Source organism: Rhineura floridana, chromosome 10, assembly GCF_030035675.1.
Source record: "Rhineura floridana isolate rRhiFlo1 chromosome 10, rRhiFlo1.hap2, whole genome shotgun sequence".
Taxonomy (NCBI): domain Eukaryota; kingdom Metazoa; phylum Chordata; class Lepidosauria; order Squamata; family Rhineuridae; genus Rhineura; species Rhineura floridana.
The window spans coordinates 2,283,510-2,304,099 of record NC_084489.1 but is presented as its reverse complement, the minus strand read 5'-3'; the positions used below and the strand labels follow the sequence as shown (position 1 = coordinate 2,304,099).

General features: G+C 42.7%; 1 protein-coding gene across 12 annotated transcripts in view; it reads left to right on the top strand.

Moving 5' to 3' along the window:
• SUN3 (Sad1 and UNC84 domain containing 3) overlaps positions 1–20,590 on the top strand; it is a 72,457-nt gene that overhangs the window by 45,013 nt on the left and 6,854 nt on the right. For 11 of the 12 annotated variants that reach the window (XM_061585791.1, XM_061585794.1, XM_061585793.1 and 8 more), the window contains 4 exons: positions 11,661–11,749; positions 15,260–15,288; positions 16,114–16,285; positions 19,587–19,671. In XM_061585791.1, the coding sequence (XP_061441775.1) occupies positions 11,661–11,749; positions 15,260–15,288; positions 16,114–16,285; positions 19,587–19,671 (375 nt within the window). The remainder of the gene's footprint in view (positions 1–11,660; positions 11,750–15,259; positions 15,289–16,113; positions 16,286–19,586; positions 19,672–20,590) is intronic. The other variant, XM_061585796.1, reaches the window with a different exon arrangement.

The window sequence follows — 20,590 nt, the reverse complement described above, 5'->3', positions numbered from 1 at the left end:
TGCACCTACAGTGCCATGAAATAGTATGTGCCCCCTGTCTAATTTTCTGCATTGTTGCATATTTTTGGCACTGAATGTTACCAGATCTTGAACCAAAATATAATAGTAGAGAAAAGAGAAGCGGAGTGAACAAACAACACAAAACTTTGATACTTATTTTATTTATTTATTAAAGAAGATAGGCAATATCCAATGCTGCTGTGTGAAAAAGTAATTGCCCCCCTATGAACTCAACCTAATGAAAGGGATTATTAGGGCCAGGTGTTTGAATACCTTGGTAAACAATCAGTCCTGATTTGGGCCAGTCCTGCCCAATATAAATCTTACTAACTTTGGCCCTTGCCATCAGATTAAAGTTGTCAGCACACAGGTTCCAAAGCCACAATCAAAAGAAATTCCTGAACACCTCTGGAAAATAGTTGTTGATACATATCAGTCTGGAAAGGTTTACAAAGCGATTTCTAAGGCTTTGGGGCTCCACCAAACCACAGTCAGAGCCATATTGACCAAATAGAGAAGGTTTGGGACAGCAGAAGTAGCTGTCCTGCCAAAATCCCTCCAAGAGCAAGTTGTAAAATCATCCAGGAAGTCACGGAACAACATCCAGGGATCTGCAGTCCTCTCTCGCCTCAGCCAAGGTTAGTGTTCATGACTCTACTATCAGAAAGACACTGTGCAAAAATGGGATTCAGGGCAGAGTAGCAAGGCGGAAACCACTGCTCACTAAGTACATGAATGCTCATCTAGAGTTTGCCAAAAAGCATCTGGATGATCCTCAAGAGTTCTGGAACAATGTTCTATGGACAGATGAGTCAAATACGGAACGTTTTGGGCAACATGGGCCCCGTTATGTCTGGCAAAAACCAAATACTGCATTCCACATGAAGAACCTCACACCAACAGTCAAAACATGGTGATGGCAGAGTCATGGTTTGGGGATGCTATGCTGCATCAGGACCTGGACCACTTGCCATCATTGAAGGAACCATGAATTCTGCTTTGTCTCAGAGAATTCTACAGGCAAATGTCAGGCCATCTGCCTGTCAGCTTCAGCTGAAGCATAGCTGGGTCATGCAGCAAGACGATCCGAAACACACAAGCAAGTCTACATCAGAATAGTTGAGGAACAAGAAATTTAAAGTTTTGGAATGGCCTAGTCACAGTCCAGACCTAAGCCCCATTGAGACGTTGTGGCAGGACCTGAAAGGCACAGTTCATGCTCGAAAACCCACAAATGTCACTGAGTTAAAGCAGTTCTGCATAGAAGAGTGGGCCAAAATTCTACCACAAGGCTGTGAGAGACTGATCAAGAACTACAGGAAGTGTTTGGTTGCAGTTATTGCTGCTAAAGGTGACATAACCAGGTTTGAGTCTAAGGTGGCAATTACTTTTTCACACGGGGGGCATTAGGTGTTGCTTAATTTTCTTTAATAAATAAATGAAATAAGTATCAAAATTTTGTGTTTCTTCACTCAGGTTCCCTTTTCTCTAATATTAGGTTTTGGTTCAAGATCTGACAACATTCAATGCCAAAAATATGCAACAATGCAGAAAATCAGATGGGGGCAAATACTTATTCACGCCACTGTATGGCTGCATCACTGCATCTGCTACTCTGATTGGTCAGGATGTTCCTCTCCCTCTGGGGATAGCTGGTTTTGAACCCAGAGCAATAATTTCTTTATCCACAGAAGGTGCTTGCAAACTATTCATGACAGAGCATGGAGATTTGTAAAGCTTCTTAGATATGGAATGGAGGGAGGGGTCTCAGACTTCTGGAGAGTCTTATTCCTCACACAGGACATCTTTAAAAAAAATTGGAAAATGATTTTTTTTTAATTCCCAGACCTGGGAAAAAAACCATTTTTCTTTGGCTCAGTTCTCCTGTCCCTCAGGTTTCTTAGCTACCTCATCTTTAGGGTGAACATAGCCATACCTGCTAGAATATGGTATGTTTCAACATGATACAGGCATTTTGGAGTGGGTCAGATGTGGGCTCATTACCAGTTAATTCCTGCTCTTCTGTTCCAGATGCCTGGGAGTCTTAGGTTCAGTGCATAACGTCCCCTGGATCTGCTAGGGAGAGGGGAGGGCTCAAGGAGAAACACCCATGGGCTCAAGATGAAACTGGTGCTACTGCCATAGATAAACTTTCCCTGCTTTTCGCTTTAACTTAAACTGAGTTTGTGAGAGAGATTATCCCTTCGCTTACTCTTCCTCCTCCCCCGGCTGGGATATTGCTAGATGATGAAGGGGGGGGGGACAATGGGGAAGAAGGAGAGGTGTGCCTGTGAAGTTTCCTTTGGTGGGTACTGAAAAAGCATTTTGACAAAGTGGATGCTGGCTCATAGACCACCTCCACGTTTATCCATGAAATGACTGCCATAGGAAACCTCTGAGATGTGGCTGCCTCCTAGGCCAGGCAAACACACAGGTTTCAGATCCTTCTCCCATATGTTTTGTGAGTCATCAGTTTTACGAGTTTGATCATCAGTTTTGTGAGTTATGTCTGCTGACCCTTGCCTCCACCTGGTGCTTGAAGGGCATGGGACCGATCTTGGTAGCCCCCCCCCATCAAAAAGCAGTCATTGCTGTAAGCATTTATGTGCCCAAGCGGAAGTGGTTCTGGGACAAATCCCGGTTACCTCATTTCCTCTGCTTACAGCTCACAACTCCCAAAGTGCTTAGAGGGCTTGACTACAGAGCTCGCTCCCACCTTCCTCACTGAAGTGCTAACTTCCCACTTCTCTAGCTAGTCATTGACAAAGGGGAAGAGAAGAAGTGAGCTGGAAAAGAAAAGGGCAGGGGCTATTCCACAAGGGTGGAAACAACAAGAGTCCAGTGTTTTATCCTATACCCTTGTTGAAGGCAGAGTAAAGATGGTTGTTACAGGAAGATTACCTCCCCTTCTGGCTGGTCACAGCAAATTTTTCATTAAAATGTTTTGACCCTGCCTGCATGAGAGGAGTTAACCTGTTCCTGTAGGCTTCACTCTCCACTGACCAAGAATGTATAATAAAAATCCACTCTTCCCAAGCAGGCCTAGATGAACACACACACGCTTCTTTAGTTCATTGTGAATTTTGCTTTGAAATAAATAGGTTTTAGAATCATCAATATGGACTAGCACAGGTAGTTAAGAAACTGGAAGACTGAAAATAACAATATTTAAAATTAACACTGTACCTATTTAACTAAAACCTAAATCTATGGTTCAGGAGTCTCCAAATTTTTGTGCTCGCAGATATATTTGCAACCCAGAGACACTGTTGTGGGTACTATACACACATGCACACACAAGCAACACTGCAACCTGTTCTAGTGGCTACAGCTTTCAAGCAGTTGGGGGGGCTGTGGGCATATGTGTGCTTAAGGGCATCATGTTGGTCTCGTCCAGTGTTTTATTTATTTAAAATACATGTTTATACCACCTGTTCTCTAAGGAGCTCAGGGTGGCATGCACAGTTGCCCCATTCCCATTTTAGCTTAACAACAATACTTTGAAGTATGATTGGCTGACAGATAGCAACTGGATCAGTGAGGTTCCTGGCCACATGTAGGGATTTGAACTCTATTCTCTGCAGTCTTAGTCCAATATTCAATCTAGCCACTGTAGTATTAAGGCAAGTCCTAATAAAAGGGATCCAAGGGGGATCCTGGAAATGACAAGCCAGTTAGCTTAGCATCTTTCCCAGAAAAAATGGTGGAAAGTATTGTTAAAGATAAAATAACCAAGCATATAGAAGAACAAGTCTTACTGAAGCAGAACCAGCTTCTGCAAGGATAAGTCCTGTCTCACTAACCTATTAGAGTTCTTTGAGAGTGTCAACAAGCGTATAGATAGAAGTGATCCAGTTGACATGCTACACTTGAACTTTCAAAAGCTTTTGACAAGGTTCCTCACCAAAGACTCCTGAGTAAGCTTAGCAGTCATGGAATAAGAGGAGAGATCCTCTAGTGGACCAGGAATTGTTTAAGTAGCGCAAAGCAGAAAGTAGGAATAAATGGACAGTTCTCCCAATGGAAGGGTATAGAAACATAAAATAACCAATCATATACAAGAACAAGCCATGGTGAAGCAAGGGTAAGACTTCTTTCACTAACCTATTAGAGTTTTTTGAGAGTATCAATAAGCATATAGATAGAGGCAATCTAATTAACATTGTGCATTTGGCCTTTCAAAAGGCTTTCAACAAAGTACCTCACCAAAGACTCCTGAGTGAGCTTTAGCAGTCATGGGATAAGAGGAGAGGTCCTCTTGTGGATCAGGAACTGGTAAAAAAACAGGAAGCAGAGAGGGAATCAAAGGACAGTTCTCCCAGTGGAGGGATGTTGAAAGTGGAGTCCCCCAAGGATTGATACTGGGACCTGTGCTTTTTAACTTGTTCATAAATGATCTAGAGTCAGGGGTGAGCAGTAAGATAGCCAAGTCTGCTGATGATATTCAAAGAAGCTATTAGAGGCAAGAAGGCTTCCTTAAAAAAATGAAAGTCTTGTCCAAATGAGAAGAAAAAATAGGAACACAAACTCTGGCAAAATAAAAGCAAAAAGACAATAAGGGATACTAAAAAGGAATTTGAGGAGCACATTGCTAAAAACAAAAATCAACCATAAATTCTTCAGATACATTAAAAGCAAGAGACAGTTGGACCCTTGGATGACAAGGGAATCAAAGGTGTGCTTAAGCAGGATAGGTAGACTGCAAAGAAGCTGAATGAATTCTTTGCATCTGTCTTCACAGTTGAAGATATAGGGCAGATCCCCGTCTGTGAACTAACTTTTGCGGGAAGGAAGTCTGAGGAACGGAGGCAAATTGTGGTGATGAGAGATGAACTTCTAGGCCTAATAGACAAAATAAAAACTGACAAATTGCTGGGTCCAGGTGGTACCCACCTGGGAGTTATCAAAGAGCTCAAATGTGAGATTGCTGATTTTCTAACAAAAACATGTAACTTGTCCCTCAGATCCTCCTCCATACCTGAGGACTGGAAAGTAGCCAATGTAACACCAATCTTTAAAACGGGATCTAGGGTTCTTTGAGAGATCCTGGACATTGCAGACCAGCTAGCCTAATGACTGTCCCAGGAAAACTGATTGAAAGTATTGTGTAAGATTTTAAAAAACCAAGCATATAGAAGAACAAGCCTTGCTGGAGCAGAATTAAGCTGACCTGCAAGAGAAAGGCCTGTCTCACTAATCTATTAGGGTTCTTTGAGAGGATAACACAGATAGATAGAAGTCATCCAGCTGACATAGTGTACTTGGATTTTCAAACAGCTTTTGACAAGGTACCTCAGCAAAGACTCCTGAGTAAGCTTAGCACTCATGGAATAAGAGGAGAGGTCCTCTTGTGACTGAGGAACTGGTTAAGTAACAGAAAGCAGAGAGCAGGAATAAATGGAAAGTTTTCCCAATTAGGGATGAGTGAGAATTTCGCTATATTCAAATTTGGCACCAGACTTCCCTATTGTCTGCACATTCATTGTTATCATTGTCAACTCTCTCCTTCTGCTTGCTTCACTCCCTCCAACCATAGCCAGACAGTGTGCATCATTTTAAGGCATCTTCAAAAAAAGGGGGGGTGAGTACATGCAAGTATGTTTGTATGTGTAGCACACTGATCCAACTCACAGTACCTGTGTAGGTGTGTCTCTTGCTCCCTTTCACTAGATCAATAGTCCTCCCGTAGCTCCATCTTTCTCCCCCTTCATCTTACCTCTTTTTCTGTCACACACACACGCAGACACATACACAGCCTCCAATTCCCACATTAGTGTCTTCTCCGCTATCTATCCCCCCTTGCTTTCACCTTCCTATCTCCTTCCAACCACCCTGCTTTGACAGATGACATCCAAGCAAGTTACTTGCTATCCCTCCCAACCCCCCCCCCCGCTGGGGCTCAGCTTCCAACATCTCCCCCCTTCCCTCTTCATTGTTTGCACAAGTATAGTCCACCCACCAGAGCTTGGAAAAGTTACTTTTTTGAACTACAACTCCCATCAGCCCCAGCCAGCATGGCCACTGGATTGGGCTGATGGGAGCTGTAGTTCAAAAAAGTAACTTTTCCAAGCTCTGCCACCCACACAAAAACAATTATGCCTTAAGTACAATCTTAGTGTGGGTGTTGAATGGGGGTGGGTGGGGAATGAACGACTTATTCACACACCCAACAAATAATATTTCCTTGCCTGCCTTCTTTTTCAAAAATTACCTTACACCTGACCTGACACCACTACAATCCCACTTTATCACAATTAAAAATAAGCCCCTTATTAATCAGCTTCATAATGCTTTTCCTCCTTACTTAAATTAACGTGTCCCTCACCCCTAAACCAGGTACAGCAATTACAGCCTCTTCCCTGTTTATTATTAGGAGAGAGATTTACACTGATAATTACTACTAGGCACTGTAATAATAAAGGGGTGACCTCTCCCCACCAAAAAAAATTGCCCATGGGATACATAATTAGGCCAAGACAGCTTTTGTAATAATAACTCTTCTCCACCTTTTTCTTCCCACCGGACTCTCTCTCTCACGTTCATTTTCCTCTAAGGGGGGAAGGCACCTGTCTGTTCATCCCCTATTCCAGTGGTTCCCACCCTTTATGAGTATGGGACCCCCTTTGTAAGCTCAAAAAAAATTGTGACCCCCACATGCTATTTGTTGTAATTTTAGACTGTTAATTGAAAAAATACACAATGAAGCATTAGATAATGTCACTTTTTGTTCATCACAACAACAAATATGATGTTGATGATATTTATTACCTGGCCTTCAACAGAAGATCCTAGGGCAGGTTACAGCAATATAAACAACTTTTAACCAGTTTGGGGGCTTTGCGCACCTATCCCCCCCAGAACTCCCAAAACACCCACACAGTGACACCCACCTGGAAGTCCCAAACACACACACACACAAAATCAGGGACTCCCGAAAGTCCATACACACAGAGACTTCGGAACAGGTCCCTCCCCAAATGGAGGTGCCCAGATTATTACTTCTGAAACCCACAATGTGAAGAAGATTAAGTGTTGACAGCCTCTTAAGAGGCTGATGCTGTTTTGCAGCTGTCACAGATTGGAAGTTTGGCTACTTTTCTTAATGCAAGAGTCCAATCAAATTGGTATTCCCCCCCCCACAGTCTAAAGATGTACAGTCCTGTCTCCCAACACTAGTGGGTTACAGTGTTGGACTAAGACTCAGGTTCAAATCTCCACTCAGCCATGCAGCCCACTAGGTGACTTTGGACCAGTCACAGTCTCTCTGCCTGACCTGCCTTACAGGATTGGTATAAAGATAAAATGGAAAGGGGGAGAACCATGTGCACCACTTTGAGCTCTTGGAGGAAAGGTGGAACATAAATGCAATAAAAAACCCTGAGCTTTTAAAATAACAACAATAATAATAGTAATGTGGTTGTGGTGGGGATGCTAGATTCTGAAGACAACAGGGTGGATAGATTGAGGAGGGGGGTTGTCTATCTTTCCTGAGCCAGTGGCCAAAGGGATCACAGAAGATCAGCTCAAGATTGCTCTCTCCTCACCCCCTTATAGTAGTGATTAAAAGGAGAAATAAGAAATTGGGACAAAGCTAATCTAGTGAAAATGCGCAAGGCATAAACACACACACAGGTGCTATCAGGGGGATTGGTGTGTCACACACACACATTGTTACATGCACTCACCCCTCCTTTTGCAGAAGCCAGAAAATGATGCATGCTGTCTGGCTATAGTGACTAAAATCTATACATCCTTGCAATGCAAAACAAACAAACAAACACCACTTGTCACATAAATGTAGTGCAGAAAATGGAACAGTGTGTGTTGTGGGGGGAGAGAAGAGAGACATCTCTGATTTCTACTCTCCCTACCCTTCATTGATTATCATCCTAGGGCAATTGGCACCTGTCCAGTGTGTGTCCCCATTCCACCCCTTTTTCTCCACTCACTCACCTAACATTAACAATAACATTATTTTCCACTCAGGGAAAAAATGAACCAGTAAAAGCAGAAGATCGCAGAAAACAAATATGGAACAGAACCACCTGACAGTTCCATGGAATTAGATCAAGCCCGCACCAATAAGCAAACTCCCTCTACTTGCAATGGAGGGATATAGATTGGAGTCTCCAAGAATCAGTATTAGGACCATGCTTTTTAATATGTTCATAAATGATCTAGAGTTAGGAGCGAGCAGTGAGGTGGCCAGATTTGCTGATGATATTAAATTGCTCAGGGCAGTTAAAACAAAGGGATGTGAAGAGCTCCAAAAGGATCTCTCCAAACTGGGTGAATGGGCAGAAAAATGGCAAATGCAATTCAGTGTCAATGAGTGTAAAGTGATACATGTTGAGGCAAAATATCTTAATGTCACGTATACGACCATGGGGTGTGAACTGGTTGTGACTGACCAAGAATGAGACCTTGGGGTCATAGTGGATAGCTTAATGAAGATGTCAACCCAGTGTGCAGCAGCTGTGAAAAAGGCAAATTCCGTACTAGGGATCATTAAGAAAGGAATTGAAAATAAAACTGCCGATATCATAATGCCGTTATACAAATCTATTGTATTTATTTTTATTATTTATTTATTGCACTTGTATACCGCCCCATAGCCGAAGCTCTCTGGGCGGTTTACAGCAATCAAAAACATTAAAACAAATATACAATTTAAAACATATTTTAAAAACAATTTAAAACACAATTTTAAAATTTAAAACAATATAAAAACAATTTAAAACACATGCTAAAATGCCTCGGAGAAGAGGAAAGTCTTGACCTGGCGCCGAAAAGATAACAGTGTTGGCGCCAGGTGCACCTCGTCAAACAGATCATTCCATAATTTGGGGGCCACCACTGAAAAGGCCCTCTCCCTTGTTGCCACCCTCCAAACTTCCCTTGGAGTAGGCACCCAGAGGAGGGCCTTTGATCTTGACCGTAGTGTATGGGTGGGTTTGTATCGGGAGAGGCGTTCCATCCGGTATTGTGGTCCCAAGCCGTGTAAGGCTTTATAGGTCAAAACCAGCACCTTGAATTGAGCCTGGAAACATACAGGCAGCCAATGCAAGTGGGCCAGAATCGGTTTTATGTGTTCGGACTGTCTGGTCCGTGTTACCAATCTGGCCGCTGCATTTTGCACAAGCTGCAGTTTCCAAACCGTCTTCAAAGGCAGCCCCATGTAGAGTGCATTGCAGTAATCTGATTTGGACGTTACCAGAGCATGGACAACTGAAGCCAGGTTATCCCTGTCCAGATAGGGACGTAGTTGGGCCACCAACCGAAGTTGGTAGAAGGCACTCCATGCCACCGAGGCTACCTGAGCCTCAAGTGACAGAGATGGTTCTAGAAGAACCCCTAAGCTACGAACCTGCTCCTTCAGGGGGAGTGCAACCCCATCCAGGACAGGTTGGACATCCACCATCTGGTCAGAAGAACCACCCACTAGCAGGATCTCAGTCTTGTCTGGATTGAGCCTCAGTTTATTAGCCCTCATCCAGTCCATTGTCGCAGTTCAGCACATTGACATCCTCACCTGAAGAAGATGAAAAGGAGAAATAGAGCTGCGTGTCATCAGCATACTGATGGCAACGCACTCCAAAGCTCCGGATGACCGCACCCAACGGTTTCATGTAGATGTTGAACAGCATGGGGGACAGAACTGACCCCTGCGGAACCCCATACTGGAGAGTCCAGGGTGCCGAGCAATGTTCCCCAAGCACCACCTTCTGGAGGTGACCTGCCAAGTAGGAATGGAACCACCGCAATGCAGTACCTCCCACTCCCAACTCAGCTAGTCTCCCCAGAAGGATACCATGGTTGATGGTATCGAAAGCCGCTGAGAGATCAAGGAGAATCAACAGGGTCACACTCCCCCTCTCTCCCGACAAAGGTCATCATACAGGGCGACCAAGGCTGTTTCCGTGCCAAAACCAGGCCTGAAACCTGACTGAAATGGATCCAGATAATCGGTCTCATCCAAGAGTGTCTGGAGCTGGCCTGCAACCGCTCGTTCCGGGACCTTGCCCAGGAATGGAACATTTGCTACCGGCCTATAGTTATTAAGATTTTCTGGGTCCAGGGAGGGTCTCTTCAGGAGTGGTCTCACTACCGCCTCTTTCAGGCAGCCAGGGACCACCCCCTCTCACAGAGAGGCATTAATCACTTCCCTGGCCCAGCCGGCTGTTCCATCCCTGCTAGCTTTTATTAGCCAAGAAGGGCAAGGATCCAGCACGGAAGTGGTTGCACGAACCTGTCCAAGTACCTTGTCAACATCCTCAAGCTGCACCAACTGAAACTCATCCAAGAAATTGGGACAAGGCTGTGCTCTGGATACCTCGCTTGATTCACCTGCTATAACACTGGAGTCTAAGTCCTGGCAGATGCTAAAGATTTTATCCTGGAAGTGCCTAGCAAATTCATTACAGCGGGCCTCAGATGGTTCTACCATGTCCCTGGGGCCAGAGTGTAATAGCCCCCGGACAATTCTGAAGAGCTCCACTGGACGGCAGATTGATGATTTGATAGTGGCAGCAAAATATTGTTTTTTTGCCACCCTCATTGCCCCTAAATACAGCTTACCATAGGCACTTACCAGTGTATAATTGCATCCACTAGGAGTTTGCCTCCATCTGCACTCAAGCCGTCTCCTATATTGTTTCATCGCTCTCAGCTCTGGGGTATACCATGGAGCCATACAAGCTCTACACAGGAGACCACATTAGGAACACTGTATTGTTCAAAAAGGATATTGTACAGTTGGGAAAGGTTTGGAAGAGGGCAACCAGAGTAATCAAGGGGATACAGCAAGTCCCTATGAGGAAAGGTTGCAACATTTGGGGCTTTTTAGTATAGAGAAAAAAGTGAGTAAGAGGCAACATGATAGAACTGTATAGAATTATGCATAGCATGGACAAAGTGAAAAAAAAAAGGTTTTCTCCCTCTCTCTCAGAACCCCAGAACTTGTGGAAATCCAATGAAACTGTATGTTGGAGGATTCAGGACAGACAAAAGAAAGCACTTCTTCACACAACATACAGTTAAACTATAGAACTCATTCCCACAGGAGGCAGTGATGGCCACCAACTTGGATGGTTTTAGAAGAGCATTAGACATATTCATGGTGGATAAGGCTATTAGTGGCTAGTAGCCATGATAGCTATGCTCTGCTCTGTCTCCATTGGCAGAGGCAGGATGCTTCCAAATACTAGCTGCTAGAAACCACAGGAGGGGCTTCCTATAAGCTTCTGGTTGTCCACAGAGAACAGGATGCAGGACTAGATGGGCCATTGGCCTGATCCAACAGGCCCTTCATATGTTCTTATCACTAGTGCTGATGAACAATTCAGACAGGAAGTAAACATTTCAGTCATTGAATGGTGGGACTGCAATGAAAGAACATACGTTGTTGTCTGGTTTCTGGTTTCTTAACCACTGTTAAGACGGCCCTGCATCAGCTCTGTGTTGTGCTTGGGAACTTAACTCCAAGTGTGAAACAAAAGGAGCAGATAAAGCAATGTGAATAGTTAGCCAACTTATCCATTTAGGATGATGTGCTGATACAGACTTGTCTGAAAAACTATGCCAAGGCTTAATCTGCTAAGAAAGAAAAGAATTATCAACCTTGTTAAATATGAGCAATAATTTTGTATCATTATTAATAGGTGCTACCTACATGGGACTATTGGATGGAAATAAATTTCAGATGTTCGGAGAAGCATGGAGAGACTTCTCCATTTGTGATCTCATCCAGGTGATATGCTGCTGCTGCTGCTGCTGCAATCTTCCTTACTAATATATAAACAATTATGCAGTACTGATTATGCTTATCCATTGTTTTATTCTGCATCCACAACAAATGCAGTACTTAAAGGTATCACTGGTAGAATGTCCAGAGCTTGGAAGTACTTTTAAAAAGTAATAAATTACAGTTACAATTACATGGCCCAAAAAAGTAGTAATTGCCGTTACAATTGCTCTGAAAGTAACTGATTACTTTTCCCAAAATTAATCACTACAATTACATTTCAGTTACTTTTTAAAAAAACGCCTACATGGCCTTGGCTGCTGCACATCTAAGTAGCCTAAAACAACATTAAAAATAAACACACACATACAGAGGTAGTAGAATAATTCTTTTTATCCATAAGATAGCAATGGTGGTCTCTCCACTGGTAAGGGAGGTGGGGAGGGAGGCAGAGGCCACTACTCAGATCTTTGCACGTCAAACCAAGTGCAACACCACCACCCCACTCAGCCAGCAAGCATAATCTCTCGCACTTAACCACCTCCCAGACCCTGCCCTGCCACCAACTAAGGGACACTCACCCATGCAAACACTTTCCCCTGAGATGCAAAAAAGTTAAAATACTGCAAATGTAGCACAGTAAACACAGTATTCACACACAAACACATTGTCATCTTTCACCTCCACAGTTGTTTATCTCCATTCTGTTGCTACCTCCTTCTCCTTTATCCATGTTCTTGCCCTCCGGATCCTTTTTCCCTCCACTCCATTCTTCACCACCACCATCCATTTCTAAAAACAATTGTTTTCTCCACTCCACCCTGTCTCACTCTCCACCTCCTCCCTCTTTGCCTCCTACTCACCCACAGAGCATGAGGGAAGAGCAACGCTGCACAAAAGCCCAGTTTGGGGCACATGATTTTCATCCACAAATCAGAAGAGCAGAAGACTTGCCCTGCTTTCCCCCTCCCAAGTAATGCCCCAAAATAATGCTGGAAACATTACAATTACTCCACAAAAGTAGTAAAATTACTCCCTAGTTCTATTACAATCAAAATGTAAAGGAATTACCCACTCGTTCCTCAAAAAAGTAATGAATTACAAGTAACTCCAAGTAATTTGTAACAAATTACTTCCAAACTCTGAGAATGTCTTATGATTTCTTTTGTATTCAGAGTAGAATTGCAATTCTTTTCCTAATCCTGCCTCTGTTTATTTAATAGGTATCTGGTATACAGAAGTTAAGCCAGTGAAGCTTTCTGTCTCCATGTCAAAGAAGGCTTCACCAGTTTATCTTCTCTATGTCAGCTTGTTACTAAAGGGACAGGAGCAGTGTCAGTTTTAAAAAAGGTGACAAAGATCATTCAGAGGCAAAAGAAACAATTTTCAGCATGACTAATATCAGGGAGACTAATCCTCACACATCTTACCTTTGTGAGCATTCAGTGGACTGTTTTTGTGATCAGGTTTGTACTGGCAAGATCCCTCTGCAGTAAAGACAGATTTTATGAAAACTGCAAAACCTCCTAATCCCTCATTTAAATCTGCACTTTGGGGGAAAGTCTTAGAAGGAGAGTGAATGTAATGGTGACTATCTCTAAAGACCAAACTTAGAGACAGTTCAGTTAGATTCATTCAGTTAGCATGAACACCATCTTGTTCCGTTTAGCCCAGAATTCCTTGCTGCTCAAATGCTTTCTGGTATGAGCTACTTAGATCTAACCCTATACAGAAAGTATTTGATACCAGTGACTGCAGAATCTTTGAAATGGATTATTCATAAATGGTTATAAAAATTACAATCTAAATATGTTTACTTAGAAATCAGTTTAATGGGACTAACCCTCAAACATTTAGTTTGCTTATATGCCACTTAGAATTGCTTATCCCCTCCAAAGGACTGTTCAGTTCACATAACTTCAGCAGTCCGACTACATTAATTGCTTCTAGATCATTCAGTGGGACCCAAGTGTGTATAGGATTGCCACTTTGATGTAATGAGGAGTACAAGACTCTTATATTTATCTTGACCCATCCCAGTCTGGGTTCAGGCCTGGTTATGGGACTGAATCAGCCTTGGTCACCCTGATGGATGACCTTTATCGGGAGAAGGACAGGGGGAGTGCGACCCCGTTGTTCTTGCTTGATCTCTCAGCAGCTTTTGATACCATTTACCATGGTATCCTTCTGGGCCGACTTGGTGAGATGGGTATTGGAGGCACTGTTTTACAGTGGTTCTAATCCTATCTCCAGGGTCATTCTCAGAGAATAGCATTGGGTGACTGTCTTTTGCCCCCTATGAAGCCCTTGGGAACAGTCATCAGGAGCTTTGGGGCGAGGTGTCAGCAGTATGCTGATGATACCCAGCTCTATTTCTCTATAACATCTGAATCGGGAGAGGCCGTGCAAGCCCTGGACCACTGCCTGGACTTGGTGGTGGGCTGGATAAGGGCCAGTAAACTGAGTCTGAATCCTAGCAAGACGGAGGCTCTGTGGGTTGGTGGTTCCCGAGTTCGGATAATTGGTCAGTTGCCTGCTTTGGATGGGGTTGTACTCCCTCTGAAAGAGCAGGTCCGTAGCCTGGGGGTGCTCCTGGATCCATCTTTGTCGCTAGAGGCCCAGGTGACCTCAGTGGCTAGGAGTGCCTTTTACCAGCTTCGGCTGGTGAGACAGGTGTGGCCGTTTCTGGACTGGGATAGCCTGACCACTGTTGTCCACACACTGGTAACCTCTAGGCTGGATTACTGTAATGCACTCTATGTGGGGCTGCCCTTGAGGTTGGTCTGGAAGCTGCAGCTGGTGCAAATGCAGCGGTGAGACTGCTCACTGGAGCAGGGTATCGCCAACATGTCACCCCGCTGCTGAAAGAATTGCACTGGCTGCCCATTTGCTACCGGGCCAAGTTCAAGGTTCTAGTTTTGGCGTACAAAGCCCTATACAGCTCAGGACCAGGATACCTGAAAGACCAGACCATCTTACCCCTTATATGCCCAGTCGATCACTGCGCCCTGCAGGTGAGGGCCTCCTGCAGATACCATCTTATCAGGAGGTTTGTTCTGCACAATATAGGAAACGGACCTGTAGTGTGGCGGCACCTACCCTGTGGAATTCCCTCCCTTTGAATATTAGGCAGGCGCCATCTCTGCTATCTTTTTGACGCCTTTTGAAGACTTTCCTCTTTCAACAAGCCTTTTAAGTTGAGACCTATCCCAGTCTGCATCTGTGTCAGAATTGTTTAATATGTTTTTTAATAATGTTTTTAACCCTTTTTAAGGTTGTTTTTAAAAAAATGTTTTTAATGCTGTTTTGTTTTAATGTATTTTAAGATCTGTTTTTATGATGTTTTAAAGTGTTTTAGTGCTTTGTTTGCCTCCCTGGGCATCCTTCTGGGAGGAAGGGTGGGATACAAAATAAATAAATAAATAAATAAATTTATTTTACTTTCCTGTATTTGTAGAACGATCTGTATGATGTATGCTTGCTTTTGTAATTAAACTTGTTTTTCCTCCTGTATAGGGTGAAACAAAAGATCTGAGGTCCCTAATGTAAGAACATGTTTAAAATAATTTATGTAAATACTTGGCAAGTACTTCTTACCTTATTTCTACTGGTGAGACAAAAGTATTATTCATTAGCTACTTTCAGACCATTGGTTGGTTTGTCTTAATTGTGGCATGTTTATCTGAACAAGCCTCGTGTGACTGATTTGTTTGTTGCCAATAAGCCGCAATGTGAAAACATAGTTTGAGGTTGGCTTATGAATCTTGGCTTGTATTTACTATGGTTGCCATTATGTTCAAACCCACTATCCTGGCTTAATCCTGGTGTATGGTGTTGCCCTGCCCTTGCTGCCCACCTAGCTAACAGAGACATGTAGTGAGAGTAGCTACAAAATGAAACAGGTCTTGTGTCTATGAGACTCTCCTGGGCACTTTCCCAGGCCTTGGCCTCTACTTTTTCTGACAAAAGGCTCCTCTCTCACCACTTCTCACTAACAAACCATTCTGTCCTCCCTGCTTATAGAACTAGTCTTGCAAGGATGGGGAATAAAGAGGCACGGGTGATTTTACATTTGCCAAAACTGATCATGGTTTCTTGCTTATCTGCAAGCTGGATCCTGGCTTGTTCAATAAACTATGGTTAAAGCAAACTGCAGCTTAGAATTTTATCTGAATATGCCCATTGAAATGTAGGCCATCTTCTGAAGAGGAGTTTTATAGGTTTTGGAGTTGTAATCATCTGCTTCATAGCTCTCTGAAGTCAATAGGGCCTGTCAATAAAGGGATTTAGAATTTATTGTACACCAGCACAAACATACAGAACTGAAGGAATAGTGCTCTGTATAACTTTCTTCCATTATTTTCCCTCAGAAAGGCTAATCACAGTTTGGGGAAAAAGACACTTGAAAATCTACGTCTGAAGGAGCAGGTGGGTAAGCTACAATCAGAGCTTCATGATCTGAGATTGGGTATGAAGGACATCGCCCATCATGCTGTCAGTGAAGTACTAGAAGGATATACTAGCAAAGGCAGTACAAGATGGGTAAGATAAAGTAATGGAATGTATAGTTAGTTTTATTGCTTATTGCCCAATCAGCATATGCATACAAAAACATATTAATAATATAAACATAATGGGTAGGGTTGTGATCTAATAGTTGTAGCCAGTTCTACAGCTTTCCATCGGACACAGAGGTGGCTTCTTTCAGTTTCTATCCCAATTTATTTCCTCCTAAGAAATATCAATATGTAGATCATTATTTCTGACAAATAAAAAGAGCTTTCTCTCTGGTGCAATCTCCCCCTTATGCTGTTGCCTCCTCGTTCTCTCTGAAATGTATCACACACACACCCTCTCTCTCTCACACACACAGCCATGGAAAACAAGAGATTGTCTATCTTCCTGATCAGTTTTATGTTAGCAAAGCAGAGACCAGATTAATCTATTTCTCATCATCATCATCATCATCATCAGATTGATGCATCCTTCCTTTGCCTGCCCAGTCAGCCCAGCGCAATGAAGGCCTGACCCATTTCCTCTTTCCCCTCTGTATCTTCCTCTCTCCATGAGCAACTCTGAGTCTCAAAAAGCAGCTCAGCTGCTATGTTGGAAGAAAAATAGCTGCCATGATCACAGTTTGACAGAGCTTTACACACACACACACACACACACACACACACAAAATGGAGAAAGGGAAACAGATTGGGGGAGACAGAGAAATGTCTGAGGATTCAGCCTTTACAAGAGCAACACACAGCTCTTTCTCAGTTCCTGCCCCCTTTGGCTGAAGACACATTCTAAGAGCTGTGGCATGAGGTTAGGCTATGCTCTCAATTTTCCCTTTGCCAAAACAGCCCTCTCCTCCTCTGTTCCTAATTGTATTTGATCTTCCCCAGGAGAAAACAAATAGCAGGCTTCTCCCAGGCATTTTAGCATGTGTTTTATATTGTTTTAAATTTTTTAATTGTGTTTTAAATTGTTTTTTAAAAGATGTATCTTAAATTGTATTTGTTTTTAGTTACTGTAAACTGCCCAGAGAGCTTCGGCTATGGGACGGTATACAAGTATAATAAATAATAAATAAGTTCAGTTAGTAAATCAAAGAAGACAGGCTGATCAGTCAGTTAGTTAAAGATTATATCCGATGCTCTTTTTTTAAAAAATAGCCGTGCCAGAAAAAGCCATAGATGCTCCATAGCTTTCAGTATCAGTTTGCAGAGATCACAGACATTCTAATTGCAGGGGAGTCCTGTTTCAATTTAACAAATTTAGCAGTTCTGTATATGGTGTAATAATCTGTACCAGCCAGTAAGAAAAGAGTTACCCTAAAAGAGGGGCTGTTTCTGTTCAAGATATTCTCAAATCAGAGTACACGGGACATTCCATCAAGAAGTGTACCATATCTTCTACCTTAAAACAAGCAGCTGGACAGAATCTATCCACATTGTATTGAGCCCTGTTACGTCCCTTCGCCTCTATTAACTGCAAGGAGTTCAGTCTGCATTTAGTTAAGTGCAATCTCAGCTTATGTGAGCAAATAAGGGACAGGGACAGGGACAGCTTTCCAAGAAGTATTGCAACATCTTTATATATCATGTTGGAGCAGCATTCATCTGCAAATGCCCGGGAGCCAGAGCTAATCAAGTAGACAAGTTATTCCTAGGCTCTCAGTCTATTCCCACATCGATAAATTTATAGGCCAGCACACTACTAAATCGAAGTTGTCACAAAATGCTTTGGAATGCTCTAATGGGATTTATAAATAGCCATCAGATTATTTTATCTATTACCCTAAATTTGAAGCAACCAACCTACTTAACAACTGACATAGTGCCATTCTAGTGCATGCTACAGTACATATGCAGGCCCTTGTGCCTTGGGATGGCTTTGCCTCCATATGCTGTTGAGCTGGAGAACAAGCAACAGCACATAGTTAAGCAAATGGGTCTTTCTCTTCTTGTCCAGATACACCACAACCCCTTGCTATCTGTGCCACCCAAGGCACAGATACTACTGTAATAAATTAATATAGTGTAAGTAAGTAAGGTTTATTGTTCATAGCCATTGGCCGCCACAATACATATAAAATAATTACACTTGTCAAAAAGATAAAACATACATCAACAAAGGGTATGATATAAATATCTAAAATGCATTTGAAGAATTAAAAAAGATGATAATTAAGGTTGAATAATTTAAACGTTCATTCTAGAACCATTTACAGATTTGATATAAGCAAGTTAAGGTGATTGGTTTTGGGATCTTGCTCTAATTTTAGCTGCTGCTAAGGCGAATTTGGCTACTTGTGTAGTTATTCAGAGCTTGGAAAAGTTACTTTTTTGAACTACAACTCCCATCAGCCCAATCCAGTGGCCAAGTTGGCTGGGGCTGATGGGAGTTGTAGTTCAAAAAAGTAACTTTTCCAAGCTCTGGGTTATATACGGATCCAAGCCAGTTAGGAGTATGCAGATTTGCTCCATAATAGATAGATAGATCTATCTATAGATAGAGGGTTAAAAGAATAGGCTGGAGAAATTTAAGCCTTGGGGTGTCATACAGCAAGCAGGTTAATAAATAATGGCCAATGTCCTCAACTTCCCCTGACTTGCATGGACATAGTCTTTGATGCATTGGAGTATTGTGTATCTTCCTTCCAGAAAGGCGGAAGGCATTGTCTGAAAGCGAAGAGCTGTGAACGATTTTCTTAAAGATCTAGTAGTTAAAAAAACAAAATAATGTTCCATCCCAAAACCTGTTTTGAACAAAGGATACCATAGGGAGAAGGCCGAATGAGTAACAGCGTGCAAGTCCCATCTTTTAGAGTAAAGGTATATTCTTTCCCTAAGAAGGGACTTCACTCGCTGCGATGGAATGGTAGGTAGGATGTCTATGCTTATCCCATACATCGCAAGTATTATCTTGGTCCTTTTGAACCATGAGAGCGGAGATGGATTTTGTATTTGCTCAAGTAAGCATTTCTTGGGCAGGCGCGATTTGCTCATGCAAGCCAGCTTAAGCCAGTACAGGGCAAGGGCAGAATGTGCCATTGATTGTAGCGAGTAAAGTCCGGTTTCGGTCCTCATTAGTGCTATTGGAGTGCCTTGGGGTACAGCCAAGATGGATCTTAGAAAGGAGTTCTGAATGACCTCCAAGGAAGAAGGATTTACATACCCCCAAATCTCTGCTCTATGCAGGAGAATATAGTGTAGGATTTCTGGAAAATTGCAGCCACAATTTAAGATTATTCTTCAGCTTGTAAATTGTTTGGTTTTTTTTTTTTTACATTTCCTTATTTTGCAATGATAGATGAATTATAAATTATTTACCTCTTTTCCATTAACAGAGTATTGAAAAGATGCTTAAAAAATTGATGGAAAAGCTGGATGAAGATGATGTTCAAATGCCTGATTATGCCCTCAGATCTGCAGGTATTAGTGGCAGTTGTTTATTAAACAAACTTACCCACAGTATTTTGGACATTTTTGCTATTCAAACACTGGAGTCTACTATTATGGTTGACACTACCACTATGATTTCTGTGATTTTAATTCTAATGAGCAGGTTCCACCAATAAGAAGCTGCAGTCTTTTATACTTTAAATGGGGACACAAGTGGGAAGGCCTGGTGGCATTTCACCTGTTATTAAGCTGGGAGGCCTCTGATTGGATGACTGAGTGGGAGATACCCTTTTAAAATTCCTTCCAAGCATATGTGCCCCTTTCAGTTGCTTTCTACCTCTACAGAGTCTGTCCCTTCCCCAAGCCCTGGACTTGCCTTCTGCAGTAAGTTGCAGTTGTGGCGGAAACAAATTGCCTCCATCACTAGCCTCTCCACCCTCACCCACAGCTAAATGAAAACATTTATTCCAGACACTCTCTATCCTGCCCAGGGGCTGATTAAAAAAAGGTAGAGGGAGAGAGTTGCTGCAAGGCAAGAACAGAAGCCTGGAGCAGCCTTCTGTGGAGGCCCTTTGTCTTCAGATTCCTGCACGGCTATACTTGAGCAAGTTAAAGACGGAGGCAAAAAACACCCTGCGTAATGCAAAGGGAATTTGAGAACTATGGAGGAGAATACTTTTGTGAAGAGATGCTGGACAAGATTTGGGGGGGGGAAGCATTGATTTATTTATTTGCATGTGGGGAAGTCTGTGTTCTTTCATTGTGTACAGATACTTGCAAGGGAAGTGGAAAGTCAGTGTTTAATTTAAAAAGAGAAGGGCAGAGAGTCAGGCCTGTGGGGAAGCCAAGTAATTTGTCTCATAAGTCCTTCTCTTTAATTGGGGTGGGAGTACTAGCTGAGTGGAAAGGAAAAAACAGTCTGGTCAGAGGCACTTTTCATATATTCTGC